Source organism: Megalobrama amblycephala, linkage group LG9, assembly GCF_018812025.1.
Source record: "Megalobrama amblycephala isolate DHTTF-2021 linkage group LG9, ASM1881202v1, whole genome shotgun sequence".
Classification (NCBI taxonomy): Eukaryota; Metazoa; Chordata; class Actinopteri; order Cypriniformes; family Xenocyprididae; genus Megalobrama; species Megalobrama amblycephala.
The window spans coordinates 10,154,425-10,171,551 of record NC_063052.1 but is presented as its reverse complement, the minus strand read 5'-3'; the positions used below and the strand labels follow the sequence as shown (position 1 = coordinate 10,171,551).

At 39.2% G+C, this 17,127-nt stretch overlaps 1 protein-coding gene across 1 annotated transcript; it reads left to right on the top strand.

Annotated features, from left to right (window-relative positions):
• Window positions 1-8,802: 8,802 nt before the first annotated feature.
• LOC125276072 lies at window positions 8,803-9,991 on the top strand. Its single transcript, XM_048203490.1, has 2 exons — window positions 8,803-8,936; window positions 9,319-9,991. The coding sequence occupies exons 1-2, from the start codon at window positions 8,803-8,805 to the stop codon at window positions 9,989-9,991; spliced, it is 807 nt and encodes a 268-aa protein (XP_048059447.1).
• Window positions 9,992-17,127: the final 7,136 nt, after the last annotated feature.

The window sequence follows — 17,127 nt, the reverse complement described above, 5'->3', positions numbered from 1 at the left end:
CTCCTCCTCATTCATTTTTTTAAAGTTAGACATCAAACTTCTTAGTATTCCTCAAACAATTCATTATAAACAATATAAGAAAAAAATAAAATTATGAAAGATTGCCTGTTTTCCCATTCATTTTTTGTAAAAAATTGTATAGGGTCACTAACGACCCGAGGTGTATAACAGTGTAAGTACTGTATATTTATTCTGCACAAGAATAATTGAATCTTTGATGTTTGACTATCACTACTATCACTCATAGTTACTGCAGGCAGAAAACAAAAGAAACTTGAAAATGGCTCAGTGATTTACTGCAGAGCAAGTACTGAATGCAATCAGATATTAGTGTCACTGTCACTTGATGGTGGATCTGGTGAAGAAGCTGTCAGCGATCAAAATTTTGAAGATGTTGAAAATTATAGTTTTGAGAATATGTTTAAGATTGTGAATATGAGCCAGATGCTGAATGTACTGGGAAATGAGCTCTGATGATGATAGTGATGATGGTATAAAACATCTGTTCAAACTGAACCCTTCCAAGCTTCCAAGCAAATGCTTTAATTTATTCTTCTGTAATTGTTACTCTAATATTAAGAGAGTTTTATATTATTTTGATAGATAGAGATCCATCCGTGTTAGATATACATAGACCTAGATAGATGTTCGGGTCGCTAAAGACCCGAATATGTAATAATGATTGGTGAAAAATTCATGCATTTAAAGGTGCCATCGAACTTTTTTTTTACAAGATGTAATATAAGTCTAAGGTGTCCCCTGAATGTGTCTGTGAAGTTTCAGCTCAAAATACCCCATAGATTTTTTTTAATTAATTTTTTTAACTGCCTATTTTGGGGCATAATTAGAAATGCGCCCATTCAGGTTGCGGCCCCTTTAATTGCTACATAACAGTCGGTGTTATGTTGAGATTCGCCTGTTCTTCGGAGGTCTTTTAAACAAATGAGATTTACATAAGAAGGAGGAAACAATGGAGTTTGAGACTTACTATATGTCATTTCCATGTACTGAACTCTTGTTATTTAACTATGCCAAGATAAATTCAGTGTTTAATTCTAGGGCACCTTTAAGGGTTAAAGTTACATCTAAACTTATCCCTAAACTGCATGTCAAGTGGCAGCTATAAAAGAATGCGGGATGGATTATAACATTTTGAGTAAATGTTATATATCAAATTGAATAACAGTATTCATTTAACATTAATTAACCTGATTGCAAAAAAGTTCTTCAGATTATTAAAATGTTCTTCACACTAATAAACAATTTCTTTTCAGCACTGTTCACTGAAAGGTCCTTTGGGGAACCCAGTATGATGCACTGTAAACCTGAATAAGTTGGGCTAACTTAAAAAAATTGATGTAATCAGTTACATCCAATCTTTTTGAGTTATGATGTTCCCAATTTTAAGTAAGCAGAACTATCGAGTTTTGAGTTTGTAGTACTCATGTATGTTAATTGCTCCTAACTTGAAGTACTGAGTTAGCTAACTCATACATTTTGATAGCAATTAACATAAAATATTTAATTAACTTTTTTATTTTGAGCTCTTGCAAATCAAATGAGTTATTTACTGTAAACCCTAATAAGTTGTCAGAAATCAAAAAAGTTGAATGAGACTTTTTTTACTTAAGAACCTTCTTAACTTGAAATATTTGAGAACACTAATTTATACATTTAACTTAAAATTATCAGGTTTAACTAATTTGTTTAATTTAAGTTTGTCCTACACATACCAATTACTCTACCAGTTAGGATTTGCAGTGTGATTCTATGGCATCACTGCACAAACCCCATTTTAGAACCTTTTTTTTTAAAGTATACCTCTTTTTTATCCTCTAAATCCTTTTATTGTCTTGAAACTTCTGCTGCCACCTCAGGAGGATGGTGCTCATGGTTGGTTGTGCAACTGACAACTAGGCTTTCTGTGTTAATGAAGGTCTGTATAATTAGAATGTTCTTTTCTTAGATACTAAATATGCTGTTGTCTACTGTGTACTCTTTATACTTATGGGTATAGACTTGTCTCATTATTAGAATTTATACTGGTTTTAATCAAGTTATTGTGAAGGAAGGTTGTTATCATAATGCTTGATGCTGTAATTTTACAATCAATTTATTAGACTGAAAAGAACGTGGTGAAAAGGAACAATCATGGCTTTGGCGAAACTGAATAATAAATCTTCCTTGGGGTCACCACGATTCAGCCCAATGATCAAAGCTCTGTTCCAGAACAATGGCAATTAGCCAGCGGTCCATTTCAAACAGTCTGTCTTCTGATAAGCAGTCATCAGACCACTTCGATGCTTGTCATCAGACCACATTTGTCCCTGATTGTTTCTGGAAGAGGAGAATGATTGTGGATTCTCTGTCTTGCACAAATGCAAATATTCAGAGGCCCCTCGGAAAGCACAAAGATTGCCGGCTTGATCCCCTCATCTCTACAGTTGAACTTCAAGAGCCAGTGCGTCGTATCTCCGCTGAGGGCCGCTTTGGCCGATTGCCTCATCATAAATGCAATTGGCTCACTGTCCAATGGGCAGCCTCTTGAAGCACATCAAACCTCTGTGCTATCAATCCGATGTGCTGTGCCTGCGAGTGATCTAATGCGGTGGCTTTGAATGTGGCCTTCGGGGCTTCTCCACGACTATGTGGGAGTGGGCCGAGTGGAAGGGTTGCTCTCTTCAGCAGTGGAAGATTTGTGTCCGCGTAATGAGATGTTCTACCCAGCCTCCTGCACAGCTGCCTGCTAATAGCAGCCATGGCCTCTCCAAATGAGGCTTCGAGAGCAATCTCCTGTTAGCTTGTTATTCCTTAAAGTTTTGTACTGTGTCGGTTTTTTACATCTAATTTAACAAAAATCAGGCCTCGAGAGTCATTCTGCTCTTTTTATTTAGGGTTCGACCTCCATCAAATGAGATAAATGGAGGCATCAACTCACCTGCCACTATTTTCTTTAGACAACATGACACTGGAAGGATCATGTTATGTCTTCTGTGTGGTTCTGAGTTACCTAATAGACAGCGTCATTTTTTTTTTCCTTTTAGGTGTCTCCAGTTAGAGTTGAAGTGGATTATTTTATCATTTATCATTACAATGACATTTACATTTACATTACATTTATTTATTTAGCAGATGCTTTTATCCAAAGCAACTTAAAACTGAAGAAAACATAACTCAAGGTAAGTTGAAATTATGTTCTCATTACATGGATATGTATTATAAACGGGGATGGAGCAAGTTGTGAGTAGTGTTTAAATGTTAGAAGTGTGTTTAAACGCATCCCATTAACAGTATTTGTTAGCCCAAGCAATTGTTTGGTATTTCTGTATGTTACCTTTTACATTTTTTTCTGTTTCTTGAACTGTTTAGTGTTTCATAATTGTTTTGTTTTATAATTGTTGCTCAAGAGCCTACAATTGGCTGTTTTTATAGACCTTATATGCCAAAGAAACAAGTGTGCAGCCAACTTCACAATTTTGTGTTTGAACTTCTGTTTTTGCGGTAGCTCTGTATATTTCTATGGCATATCGCTGTCGAAGAGTAATTCGCTGCTGTAGTGGATTTACTTATTGTAGAGTTAACAAAAGTTATCATGAGCATTGTAATATTTGAAGCAGATGTCATAACAAGTATCAGTAGACTGAGAAGATTTTAAAACAAGTGGTTCATTCATAAACTCGTAAGATCTTACCTTCATGCTGTGGATGAATGTGGATGAATACGATCCTCAATTGGATACGACCACAACGGAGCCCTGAAGTATCAGCAGAGATCGAGTCAACTAGATCATCCATTGTGAAGGCCTCATCAACACGACAGCCAGTAGCACAGTTCCTCAACAAACCGTCCATACCGGCTTGATGAATACGATCCTCAACTGGATGGAACTGAAATAAATACTTTGAATGTTGCGATCCTATCAGACTTATGATAGCAACCTGATTCGTAACAAAGCACTGTTCGCCAGAGGAGAACTGGCCCCCCGACTAAGCCTGGTTTCTCCCAAGGTTTTTTTTCTCCATTTTAACACCTATTTGCCACTTGTTTGCCACCTGATGTCACCTGTTGGAGTTTGGGTTCCTTGCCGCTGTCGCCTTTGGCTTGCTTAGTTGGGGACACTTGACATTTGACTTGACATTTGATATTCAACAGTATTCTTGACATTTATTCAACTGTGCTTTGATCTGCCTGCATTGACCCTATTCTTTAAGAGCTGCTGTGCAGCAAAAATTATGTACCAGTTATCAATGTAAAGCTGCTTTGACACAATCTGCATTGTAAAAAGCGCTATATAAATAAAGGTGACTTGACTTGACTTGACTTGTGGAAATACAAACCAGAAGATAGAACATGAGCACAGTGCTGAAAAGGGGCAGGGCTACATAAAGTCTATAGATTGCTGCATGGATAACGTCAAAATCCAGAAGAATAATTTGCCACTGGTTCCCTCAAGATTTTCCTATATGATTTTATAATGAGGTTTTTCAGTTTATGAGTAAAACAAAGCCTGTAGTAAACATAGCTTGATGATACTTTGACGTTTTGTTCTACAACGTAAACTGCACACACTCACACTGCAAACTGTCTTATCTAGTTACTTATCAGAACTAGTTACATTTTCAAAAATAAACATAACTGCTTCAAAATTCACGTTTTTGGTATGGGTTTGTAAAAATAAAACATCCAAATATCATCAAGTTATATTTACCACATGCTTTATTTTACTCATAAATTAAAAAAAACAAAAACAAAAAAACATTATAAAACCCCATAGGAAAATCTCGTGGGGACCAGGGGCGAATTAGTCTTCCGGGTTTTGACTAAATCGCCCCTGGTTCCCTTGAGAAAACAGTTCTGTGTACATCCCTGACATCTTCTTCAGATCTTTTGTATACTGACTTTTATTCTTAGTAGAATCAATATTTCATGCCCATGTATAACCTTTATTTTTTGGTAGCCATGTAAATATGCAGGATATGGCAGGTTCCTTTTTGACATCTTATCCCATAATTGGGGCAAGTTGTCACATGAACCGCAATAAACTGCAATTTTTTTCTGAAATAATGGTGAAATGTTCAATAGCTTTTTTGTAGTCAAGATTTTAAGGTAAGCACTTATAAAGTAAAAAAAAATGACAACTAGCCCAGTCTCCTATATGTATACATAAAGTAATGTGCTCCCTACAGGCGTGCAAAATTTTTGTTGAGTCCTCAGAAGCAGCATCGCTCCTTGGTCTTTTGAAGCAGGTGGGATGCAAGGCGTCCCTCAAACATGCAGAGAACGCACATATCATGTGTGGAAGGGTTTCATCCAGGCATTAACAAGATATTTTTTCTTCTCTGGATGCCTGAAGGATGGCCCTGGATGAAAGAATGCGATTTCAGGACTGCTCGGCCTCAGGGAACGGCACATACCTCACCCAACACAAAGAGCACCAACTCCATCCCAACGGCAAGACAAAAACACATCCATACTAGTATGCTCAAATGCTGTCGACAGGGAAATAGCTTTTTATTAAGCATGCATGAATATATGTATATTTATCAGAGGATAGTAATGGTATGTATATGCTCTGCTGGATCCATACATTTCCCTTTGAGCAGGAATTTTAATGGTTTTAAGTATTCAAAGGATCTCTGCTCAAATCCCCTCACACACCTACCGCTATGCAATTAAAAATCACAATGTTTTTGAAGCATAATCGTTAAAGTTGTTTTTCGTTAAAGAGTTTCAAAGCCTGTGTTTCTCATTGTCCAAAAAGTCCAGGTTTTAGAGGAATGTTTTTGAGCAAGACAATGAATGTGCATTTCTTTTCTGCTACAAAAACCAGGAATTTTTAATGATGCTGTCCAGATTCCATGCTTGCCTAAGTGACCCAACCATGACTTTAAGAGGCCAAAACAAATGAGCTGTCTTCTTAAATAAGGCCAGGTTTTTTCTCCCTCTCTTATACCAGAACAACATTTTTTTACAGCTCAGCTTTCATAAAAGAGAGAGAAAGTAAAAGCTTTCTGCTCTTTTCAAGAAATGCCTATTCTATGCCTAATCTTTTTTGTGTGCTTCAATAATAATTGTAAATTAGCAAAAGAAAAAAAATATTTGCCAAAAATAAATGTAGATTGATTTAGTGCTCAGGAGTTTTTTAAGTGGATTCAGCCTCAACAATGAAATTTGGATGAGAAAATAATTGACAGAAAAGAAATAGAGGCTAGAGGCTGTGGTCTTCAGCGTCCTTGTTAGCGAGCATGCATCCCATGCCAGAAATGCGGAATCCCACTCTGAAGGGTGCGAGTAGAACCAGAGGGTTTAGATTGGTGCCATGACCCAGATGAGGGTGAAGTTTGGGGGTGAATGTAATGGAGGCCAACTAGTAAGAACTGTGTGAGTAAACCTCACTCCCACGAGTAGAACCAGAGGGGTTAGATTGGTGCCATGACCCTGATGGGAGTGAGGTTTAGGGGGTGAATGTAATAGAGCCCAGCTAGTAAGAAACGTGTGAGTAAACTTCACTCCCTTGGCCTTGGAGAGGAGCACTAGCAACTGACGTTAGAGGCTGCAGTCTTTAGAGTCCTTATTAACGTGGCCACATCCGGATCAAATCCCGCTCTGAGCAGGGCAAGTAGAACCGGAGGGGTTTGATTTGTGACAAGACCCGAATGGGAGTGAGGTTTAGGGGGTGAGTGTAACAGAAGCCTGCTAGTAAGAGTTGTGCAAGTAAACCTCACTCCCTTGTCCTCAAGAGGAGCACTAGCAACTGACGCAAGAGGCTGCGGTCTTTAGCGTCATTGGTAGCGCCCACCTCCCATGCCAGAAATGCCAGATCGAATCCTGCTCGGAAGGGTGCAAGTAGAACCAGAGGGGTTAGATTGGTGCCGTGACCCAGATGAGAGTGAGGTTTAGTGGGTGAGTGTAATGGAGGCCAGCCAGTAAGAGCTGTGCAAGTAAACCTCACTCCCTTGGCCTTGAGAGGAGCACTAGCAACAGACTCTAGAGGCTGCGGTCTTTAGAGTCCTTGTTAGCGCGGCCACCTCCCATGCCAGAAATGCCGTATCAAATCACGTTCAGAGCATGTGCAAGTAGAACCGGAAGGGGTAGATTGGTGCCCTGACCTGGATGAGAGTGAGTTTAGGGGGTGAGTGTAACGGAGGCAAGCTAGTAAGAGCTGTGCAAGTAAACCTACTCCCTTGTCCTCAAGAGGAGCACTAGCAACTGACGCAAGAGGCTGCGGTCTTTAGCGTCATTGGTAGCGCCCACCTCCCATGCCAGAAATGCCAGATCGAATCCTGCTCGGAAGGGTGCAAGTAGAACCAGAGGGGTTAGATTGGTGCCTCGAGAGGAGCACTAGCAACTGACGCTAGAGGCTGCAGTCGCGAGATTGAATCCCACTTGGAGCTGTGCTAGTAGAACCGGAAGGGTTACACAAATATTATGAAATATGCTCATGTCTGTTACCCACATGACATCTATGTTGTTTACTGAGAATTTGTTTTCTAGTGGTCCAAATAGAAAATTTGCTCAAAAGTGACAGTAAAGACTTTTATATTGTTACAAATTATATATAATTATATATAATATAATATTTCATGTTTACAGAGGAATATTAAGCAGAACAACTGAATTCAATGTTGTTTCTTGAGCAGCAAATCAGCATATTAGAATGATTTCTGAAGATCATGGGAAACTTAAGACTGGAATAATAATGCTGGAAATTAAATATATATAAACTAGTGCTGTCAAAATTAGCGCGTTAACGCATGCGATTAATTTGAAATATTTAACGCGTTAAAAAAAATTAACGCAATTAACGCGGTTGCAGTTTTTTTTATTTCTGGTTGTGGCCCATGTGTGTTCAACGTGCAAAGAAATATGGATAAGACCAAGGAAGGACTTTTAGACGGAAAGTTTCAGTATAAAACTCTGCCGGATGGTTCTGTGGATAAAACAAAAGTAATCTGTGCATTTTGCAAAGCCGAATTTAATTACCACAGAAGTAATTCGTCTTTGGCATATCACTTAAAAGCAAAACACCCCACCGAAACCATCTCTACGGGGCCTCGCCAATGTAAATTGCAGGAGTGCGTTCGTGGTAAAATGACAAGATCTGTAAGTGATAAGGTAATGAATGCTTTGGTTATTTGGATAGCTAAAAACTGCCGACCCATTAACATAGTAGATGACGATGGACTGCGGGACATCATTAGAACTGCATCCGGAGACGCCTCATACAATATGCCCTCAAGAGGAACCATCATGTCAAAAATACACACTTTGTATGACGATGAGAAGGCACGGAGGATGAACACGTTACAGCAAGCGACACACATCGCACTGACAGGGGACCACTGGACTTCTGTGAGCAATGACAACTACTTAGGCATCACAGCGCACTTCGTTGATAAAGAATGGAAATTGCATTCATTCGCACTAACCGTGTCTAAAACTGAGGAACGACAGTACGCTGAGGCATGTGCAGATCATTTTCTCGATGTGGCAAGAGAATGGAAAATCGAGGACAAGTTAAGCACACTTGGCACTGACAGTGCTCGTAATATGGTTGCTGCCGCGAGACTACTTCCATTTGAACACCTGCCCTGCACGGCCCACATTTTGCAACGAACTGTCACAGTTTCCATTCACGGCAGTGGATTTGAAAGTGTCCTAGCTAAATGTCGCAAGATTGTTGGGCACTTTAAGCATAGTCCATCCAACGCTCACGAACTAATGGAACAGCAAGTTGCATGTGGATAGAAACAAGAATCTCTCGTTCAGGACGTTACGACTAGATGGAATTCTACCCTAGAGATGGTCAAGCGAATTCAGCGAAACAAATCTCCACTGACCACTACCCTGGCTCAGCAAAAGAGCAATGTTGCCATGTTGACTACACAGGAGCTCGCCAAACTGCAAAAGCTGGAGGAACTACTTGAACCTTGCAGGTAGATTAATATTATTTTCTCCGTCTCTTGTCTGTTTTCACTATCCCCCAATCTGTGTGTGCGTGTGTGCCCGCAGCCAAGGCATGCTGCGTAAAACAAAAATAAAAATAAGTTAAGATTAGTGTAAAACATTATTAAAAAGGTGAAGAAGAAATAAATATGGTGTTGAACAATGTAATGTAAATAAAATACAACTGTGTGTGTGTGTGTGTGTGTGTGTGTGTGTGTGTGTGTGTGTGTGTGTGTGTGTGTGTGTGTGAGAGAGAGAGAGAGAGAGAGAGAGAGAATGAGTGAGTGTGAGAGTGTAAGTGTACATGTTACATACTGGCACAAAATTAGTTTCTTTGCATTTAATAGCAACATCTTGTGCTTTCCATTGCAGATATGTAACTGAACTGCTGGGAGGAGAGCAGTACATCTCCTGCTCAGTGGTATTGCCAGCCTTGTGCCACTTGTTCAAAATTTTGGAGTCCACAGAGGATGATCCAGCCTATGTAGTTAAATTCAAAAATGATTTTACTTCAGACCTATCTAAAAGGAAGGACAGCACTAATCTCACATGGCTGAAGATCGCTACTGCAATTGACCCAAGGTTTAAAGACCTAAAGTGTCTTCCCAAAGATGAAAGGAATGAGGTGTGGGCTTCACTAAGCAAGCTGTTAATGGCCCAGAGTCCTGGAAAACAAGAGTCTAAAGAGACAACAGACCAACAGCCACCAAAGAAGAGAAGGATCTCCGTCTTGCTGGTTTCTTCTGATTCAGAGTCAGATGAAGAGGAAGAGTCCATAGAACAGTGTCTTAACCGCTACAAAGCAGAGCCCAAATTGCACATGGAGGGTTGTCCACTACAGTGGTGGAAAAAGAGAGAAGCAACACATGCAAGGCTGGCACCAATAGCATGCAAGTATCTGTCAACCCCTGCTACAACGGTGCCTTGTGAGAGACTGTTCTCACTCTCAGGTCACATCATTCAAAAGAAAAGGGCCACATTGTCCCCTGATAATGTCAACAGACTGGTCTGTCTCAGCAACTGGCTGAATGTAAAGGAGGACTAAGCAAAATAGTTTCTACTTTATAATTAATGTTCTCAACTCTCAGCAATACAACGTTACAATGAGTACAATTGTTTGTATTCATTCCTTTATTATTATTATTTTCCAATTTCCATATTTGCAATGACTATACTTTGGAATTTTTTTGCAGTCCACTTAGAATTCAACATGGAAATCATTTTTGTTTTTTATTGGCATTGATTGTTTTGAAATTCAAATGGCACTTACATGCCTGTGTTTTTATTTCTGTAATAAATATGGCTTTCAAGCCAACAGTTAATTTGGAGGATATTGATGGTTTATTGCAGGTATGTTGTTTACATGAGAAAATCTGTTACAAGTTAAACAAAAATTCCAATAAACAATCATATTTTGAATTTAAATAGTTTCTTTGTCTTGAGTTTACATTAATTATTTACATTTTACATTTACATATCCAAAAAGTTTCAGTCTTTTAATTGCGATTAATCGCGATTAATTTAAAAAAATTGTGCGATTAATTAGTTAATTTTTTTTAATCGATTGACAGCACTAATATAAACCAATATTTTGGATGCAAAAACCTTAAGAGGGGCACTTTGCCTCCTCATTTGAAAAATCAACCACATTCCTTTTACATGATCTTGTGTCCTTGTGACCAAATATACACATCCACTCACTGGGGCTACTTTGCTTCTGCTCATCTCTCAGTTTTTTTTTTTTTTTTTTTTTTTTACCCTCTATCTTCAAAATCTCTTTTTTTTCTGTCTCTCATTTTCACTGAACATTGTGTAGGTCTGCCTCTAAGCACTCTCCACTGTTATTTTTTGCATAGAAGAGAAGGGCAAATCTCAGAAATATGATGCATAATTCACAGTGACTTTCAGGCAGTCAGGCAGGGACTGAGAGCCTGAGGGGTTGGCCCATTCAGAGCTATCTTTGGACGCCAAGCAAGCCACTACCCTGACTGGAGCTAGCGGTGGCAGAAGAAACAACAGCATGCCGACAGATGTCTAGCTATGGAACCTGAGCACGCCGAAAACACAAACAAGGCTTATGGTTGAACGCAAAGAACTGCTTTTAGGCTTGGCTGCTCTTGAGAGACGTATGACTTGCATCTTTGTCATAATCACGCTATCATTTCCAGTGTTGTAACCTTTTGTATCTCCTATGCAGATAGATAGCTACCCAAGAGTACCTCAGTAATTGGATCAATTACTCTCTTGTGGCTTCTTCGCTGTAGAATGTCACGGTATTTCAGACTCATAACCGCACGGTGTCTGTTCTCTCTGTCCTTTTATCACAGTGTCACATCGGTGGTCTCGTCACTCTAGTGTCACCGTCCTCACAAAATCATTCCTCTGGAACGTTAATGTTATTCAGAAGGGCAGCCGTGGTTGATGGCACAGTTGATTTTCTCATCAACTGAAAAAACAGAGCAGTGAAGCAGCTTTGCTTTATTAAACCTAATTTATAAGCACAAATTCGGGCCCTGTGGTTTTGATATATTGAAACACGGCGGCTTGCTCGCTTCCCGCCGAAAGTCAAGGTTAAGCTACGGAGTGTGAGATCCTAATAAAACCTCTGTAGCTTTCCTTTTCCTCATTCATGCGGTCCCACGGCAGCAGGTGTTGCTGTGACGACCCCTTTTCCTGTGTTACCCATGCTGAAAATAAAAACTAATATGGACATGACGAATCCTGAAACCCTGAAATGGTTTCCAAAGCCATATAATGGGATTCCAAAGCACATTCCCGAGGCCGTCTGACTTATTTGACACAAGATAGAATCACTATATTGGAGGCCTTCTTACTTTTTTATGTGACAGTGAACAGCTGTCCTTGTACTAATTGTACTTAAAGCCATAACAGTGAATAATAACCCTTATTTATTTGTTTATTTAGCAGGCACTTTTATCCGAAACAACTTACAAACAAGAATCATGCAAGCAGCAATTAATTCAATGCATACCAAATTTCTTTAAGTACCAGGGTGGTACAATGCTAGAACAGATGCATTTAATTAGAAGAGATAAATTTGTGTGTTTTATCTTGTAGGCTGTTTTTAACTGTTTTACGTGTTTTACGTCAACACTATCAACGGTGAAATTACTCTGTAGCAGTCAGGTGGCACAAGTCAGCTGTAAAGGGTGGGTGGGATCCTATGCTTTCAAAGCTAGCTCGCTAATGCTAGCCTCTCCGAAATTGCCTACCCTACCTTTAAGTTAGTACTTTAAGAGCCTCTCTTTCCTGGCACTGTTTGAATAGGATAATGAGCTAAATAAGGCTAACAAGATTTATGGTTAACAAAAAGCTTTATCTAAGACATGACCATCACAGGTTATCCCATAAATCAAATTTGTAAAAATTGAATGTGCTTGAAGGACATACAGGCCAAATACTATTTTGACCTTGTGTGAAGCATAAAGTCTACAGTAAATGTATGTCTCTTTACTTTCCTTATGTGGTTTTTATTTCTATAGTGATGCCCGATGTTGTAAGTTCCATTATTTATTTTATTTTTTTATTTTTTTGCAAATGATTTGAAATGATTGTGCTGGATTGTTTATTTGGGTTTTGATATCTGAATCAGTCAGAACATATGTGAATCTGAAACTGCTATATTTAGATAACTGTATTTTGTTTGTACAGTATTTATTTCACTATTTCATCTTAGCTCAGGCTTTGAGACAAAGTCATAGGTGGTCCCATCTTTGGAAGTGCATACCACTCTTAGGTTCATGAGCAATGTGTTTACCGAGAAAAGTGCAGTTGTTTGTATGTTCCTTCAAAAAATCCATTAGTGATCCTCTACTTGCACACAATTTCAGTCTGTATTTCAGTCTTGAAAATGGCAGGATGACAGTTACTGGCATTTGGTTTTGAATAATTATGATCATCACCAGGCTTTTAGTGTGTATGCTTTCATAAGAACTTTCTTAGAAGTCAGCAATGTAGTGATCAAGTGCTCTGTAAAGCTATAGTAGATTCCCATTCACAGGAGGCTAACTGAATTCTCTTGTAAAGTGAGTGCACCCTCGGGCTATAACCATTTCCTCCACCTAAAATGATGCCAAGGGTCCTTTGAGCGCAGCTTCAATTTTTTTCATGCTTCAGAAGACTGTGATATTAATGTTGCTCAAAGTAACCACTGCGAAAAGAAAAAAAAAAAAAAAAAAAAAAAAAATGCCAAGGGTACCAGAAAAGACAAGTGCAGGTTAAGAAAAACATTGCTGGAACCTGCACATCTCCAAGCGTTTTAACCCACTGGTGCTCTTTACGTGACAGTCAATTTTTTTTTTTTTTTTTTTTTTCTCTATGAAATAATATGTACTATATTTTAGTTCGATAATGTTTTTGATTTCATCTTTTTTTGTATTTTTAGGGCATTGTATAAATTCCATTTATGCAGTTTTTGAGACATACACTTTTTGAGCATAGACCTGAAAATGAAATTTCCAACTTAAACTGTTATAAATCTTGAATTCTCTTAAGAATACGGAAAGTGGAAGCATGTGCAAGGCGATCATTTGTGTTTATAAAGCATATACAGTTGTATTTTTTTCGAAAATGACCGATCATTTCGCTAGATAAGACCCTTATTCCTCGTCTGGTATCGTTTAAAGCCCTTTGAAGCTGCATTGAAACTGTAATTTTGACCTTCAACTGTTTGGAGGCCATTGAAGTCCACTATAAGGAGAATAATCCTGGAATGTTTTCATCAAAAACCTTAATTTCTTTTCGACTGAAGAAAGAAAGACATGAACATCTTGGATGACATGGGGGTGAGTAAATTAGCAGAAAAATTTAATTTGAAAGTGGAGTAATCCTTTAAGTTTGGTCTCTTTTTAAAGATGACACTTGGCAGATTATTGCTAAAGTGAAAAAAGTTTTAAAAAGAGAACATAAAAAAGTTATATAATTTTACATATTGTTTATTAGGAAAACTGCACAAAAATGCTGTTTTAAATTTTAATCAAGTGTGACTATTTTTTTTCAGGACCATTTAACCTTTTAGAATCATGTCCATGTCCAAAACCTTTACAGAGTTTTGTACCATTCTGAAGAAGTAAATAAAATCTAAAAAATCATGAAGAGCACCAGAGGGTTAACCATTTGCCTGTCCTTTCTATCTTTAACACCCCGTCTCCTCTCTCTCTCTCAGTGTTCCAATGTGTAGTGAGCCAGGGTTCTTACTGTCCTTATCAGTGCCCAAATTTGTGATATACTGATTCACGAGCTAGAGAGCTGATTGACATGCACCCATTCAGATATCTGAACCAATATGATGATAAAAATTTGAATCAATGCACAGTCACTACTGATATGGAAAAAAATTATGCAAATAGCATCAAAATTATTGGTATTGCATTGAAATGTGTGTCTATATTTATGTAACATGGCCAATTGAAACCATTTAGGTTGGTATTAGTGTGTTCATGAAATGGAGTGAGAACAATATGGAGAGAGGGAGTTGAGCTAATGAACAGATTATAGCTTAACTTTCTCCACCTTTTGGAAAACTCTTCTTGATTTTGACAGATACTGTAGGCTGAATATTATGACATTTTTCGCCTGTAGCGGCCAATGAACTTGAAATGTCAGACTACCCCACTCTGCTCCCCTCCATGTCCGTCTCCAATGCGTTCTCTATGAGAGAATAAATCACCATGCAGTCAGTATCATATCACACAGCTCCCCCTATGGACTGCAAGTTTCAACGCATTTCGCAAGAAATGTTGATTGCGGCAGAATCACACCTGCATACTGATCAATGCACTAAGAGGTCAAGGTCTACTGAAAGGATTTTAACTTAAAACACATAACTTATTTGAAAAAGAAAAGGCTATTTTATTTAGTTATCCACCCCGAGAGGAAGGAGGGACATTTTGACCTTTTATAAATGATGACAAATGGCTTGCTTAGGATCATTTATTGGCACAGTTCTCCTCTGCTGACAGAGCTGCAATCCCAGCTGTGGATCAATTAACCTTTGCCTTACCATTACCTACAGATTGAAGTCCATAGTTATAAGGTGAGGGTTATGTATTGTCCCGCACTGGTCATGAAGCAGACAGATCGCCCCCTGCCACCTTTTCCCAGAACAGGCCTGGAAACGAACAGTGAACTCGAGTGCATCTCAGATCAGTTCAGGGTCAGCGGCCTGTCTGCGGCGAATCTCATCAAAACGCCTCGCGACTCAAAGAGCAGCCTGGGCGACCGAGCAAGAGAAGGACAGATTGGTCTATTAGAGAGAAAGAGGAAAGAGTGGGAGTGAATCTATGAGTCAATGAAAAAGTATGTGTGAAGAAGAAACGTGGCAGGTTGAAGATGGTCCTATTATCCTTAAAGAGCCCAGGAGAGATCCGTTTCCCACACTCTTGGCACTCGCACACTATATAAAACATGCTTAAAACTCCCATACGCACCTCACCTTCCCTTTTATCACTCTCAATTTCAGATTCTTTGTTCCTCTTTTCTGCTCTTTGGTTCATGTCATTTTCAGGAATGATGTACATCGCTGTAAATGAGGCAGATCCCATGTGACAGGCTGGGAGAACTGTTAACTCTTTTTCTACGTTTCTTGCCCGTAGGCTACATGGGAAGTGCTCTCCAGGACTACTGGGAGCCTCCAATGCTCGCATCCATTAACCCTTTACCATTCCTGTTTCCCCGTCCCGCTCTTCCTTATAGCCAACATCAAATTTACATCACAAGGCCCCTGTAGACTATTAAAATGGCATTTAACCTCTTTCAAGAGCTAGTGAGCTGCCTCACTACATGCTGCCTACATAGGCAGCATACTAGAAGAAATGGAATCTCATAAGTGGCTGATTTGGAACATTCTACAGAAGCAGCGTGTCAGACGAGTAACTCAATATATCATATATTTATTAACCATTTCAGTTGTATTCAGACTCTTGGTGATTCTATGGGACATACACAAGAGACTGTCCATGAATTTTCTTGGCGATGATTTTTTTTCCGGGGTAGATCGCCAGGTCTTTCCCCAACCCTCCCCATTACATGGGACTCATATTTATGCTGTTGAAGTCGTGAACGCAGTGCAGCGCTTCTGTGCTTACGTCCGAACGCCGGCTCAGTATTGGCCAACGCTGTTCACGTGAGCAGCACAATGCATGTGTGTGATGCTGACGCAGGAGCTGGCCAATAATGAGTCAGCGTTCTGACGTAAACACGGAAGCGCTGCACTGTGTTCACTACATCAACAGTGTAAGGGACTGACAGGGTAGAGAAGAAATTGTTGAATAAAGTCATTATTTTTGTTTGGTTTTTGCACACAAAAATGTATTCTCGTTGCTTCATTATGTTAACGTTGAACCACTGTAGTCACATGGACTATTTTAACAATGTCTTTACTACCTTTCTGGACCTGTGCAGAAATGTGCAGTGACATTGCTGCCTATTTTTGATGAAACCCTCGGATTTCATCAAAAAAATCTTAATTTGTGTTCTGAAAATGAACAAAGGTCTTACTGGTTTGGCTAATCACCATTTAGGCTCTGTCCCTCTTTATTTGCTTCTGTCTCACTATTTCCAGTGGATACATTTCCAGACAGGCATCCCGCAGTCACACGGTATAGAGAGAAATGAATAACATTAATCAAGATGATGATATAAGTGATGATGATAGGTTCGATGTGAGACAGTGTGAGAGGAAGAAGCTGTCAAGCTAAATGTGGATCCATATCAAGCCTTACCTTAAAGTCTTCTATTTAAAAACACAGATTAACTGTGTCATTTAGCACCGCTGCCAAAAATGGCTGTAGTTTGTGCATAGCCACCTACACCGCATGGGTTCAAGCCACCTCTGCAAGTGCTGGATGTTGATCAATGTGCGAAACAGGGAGGGAAAGTAAAAACAGATGGTGAAAGGCCACTGCCATTCCTCTTCTCTGACTGCCAGTATCAGTATCCTCTCAGCGCTCTGCTAAATTAAAACAACCACCATCCCATTGATTTCATCTCTGACAGGAGCCATTCATCATGAAGAGAAGAGAAGAGAAGAGAAGAGAAGAGAAGAGAAGAGAAGAGAAGAGAAGAGAAGAGAAGAGAAGAGAAGAGACAGAAAGAGAGCAAGAGAAACGTACAAGTCCAGAAATGGGCGAAATATCGTTCAGAGACTCTGACATACAGTGG

Coding starts and splice junctions, on each gene's coding strand:
- LOC125276072 (XM_048203490.1), top strand. CDS start 8,803: ATGGTCAAGCGAATTCAGCGAAACAAATCTCCACTGACCACTACCCTG. Junction 8,937..9,318: donor GAACTACTTGAACCTTGCAG/GTAGATTAATAT, acceptor TTTCCATTGCAG/ATATGTAACTGAACTGCTGG.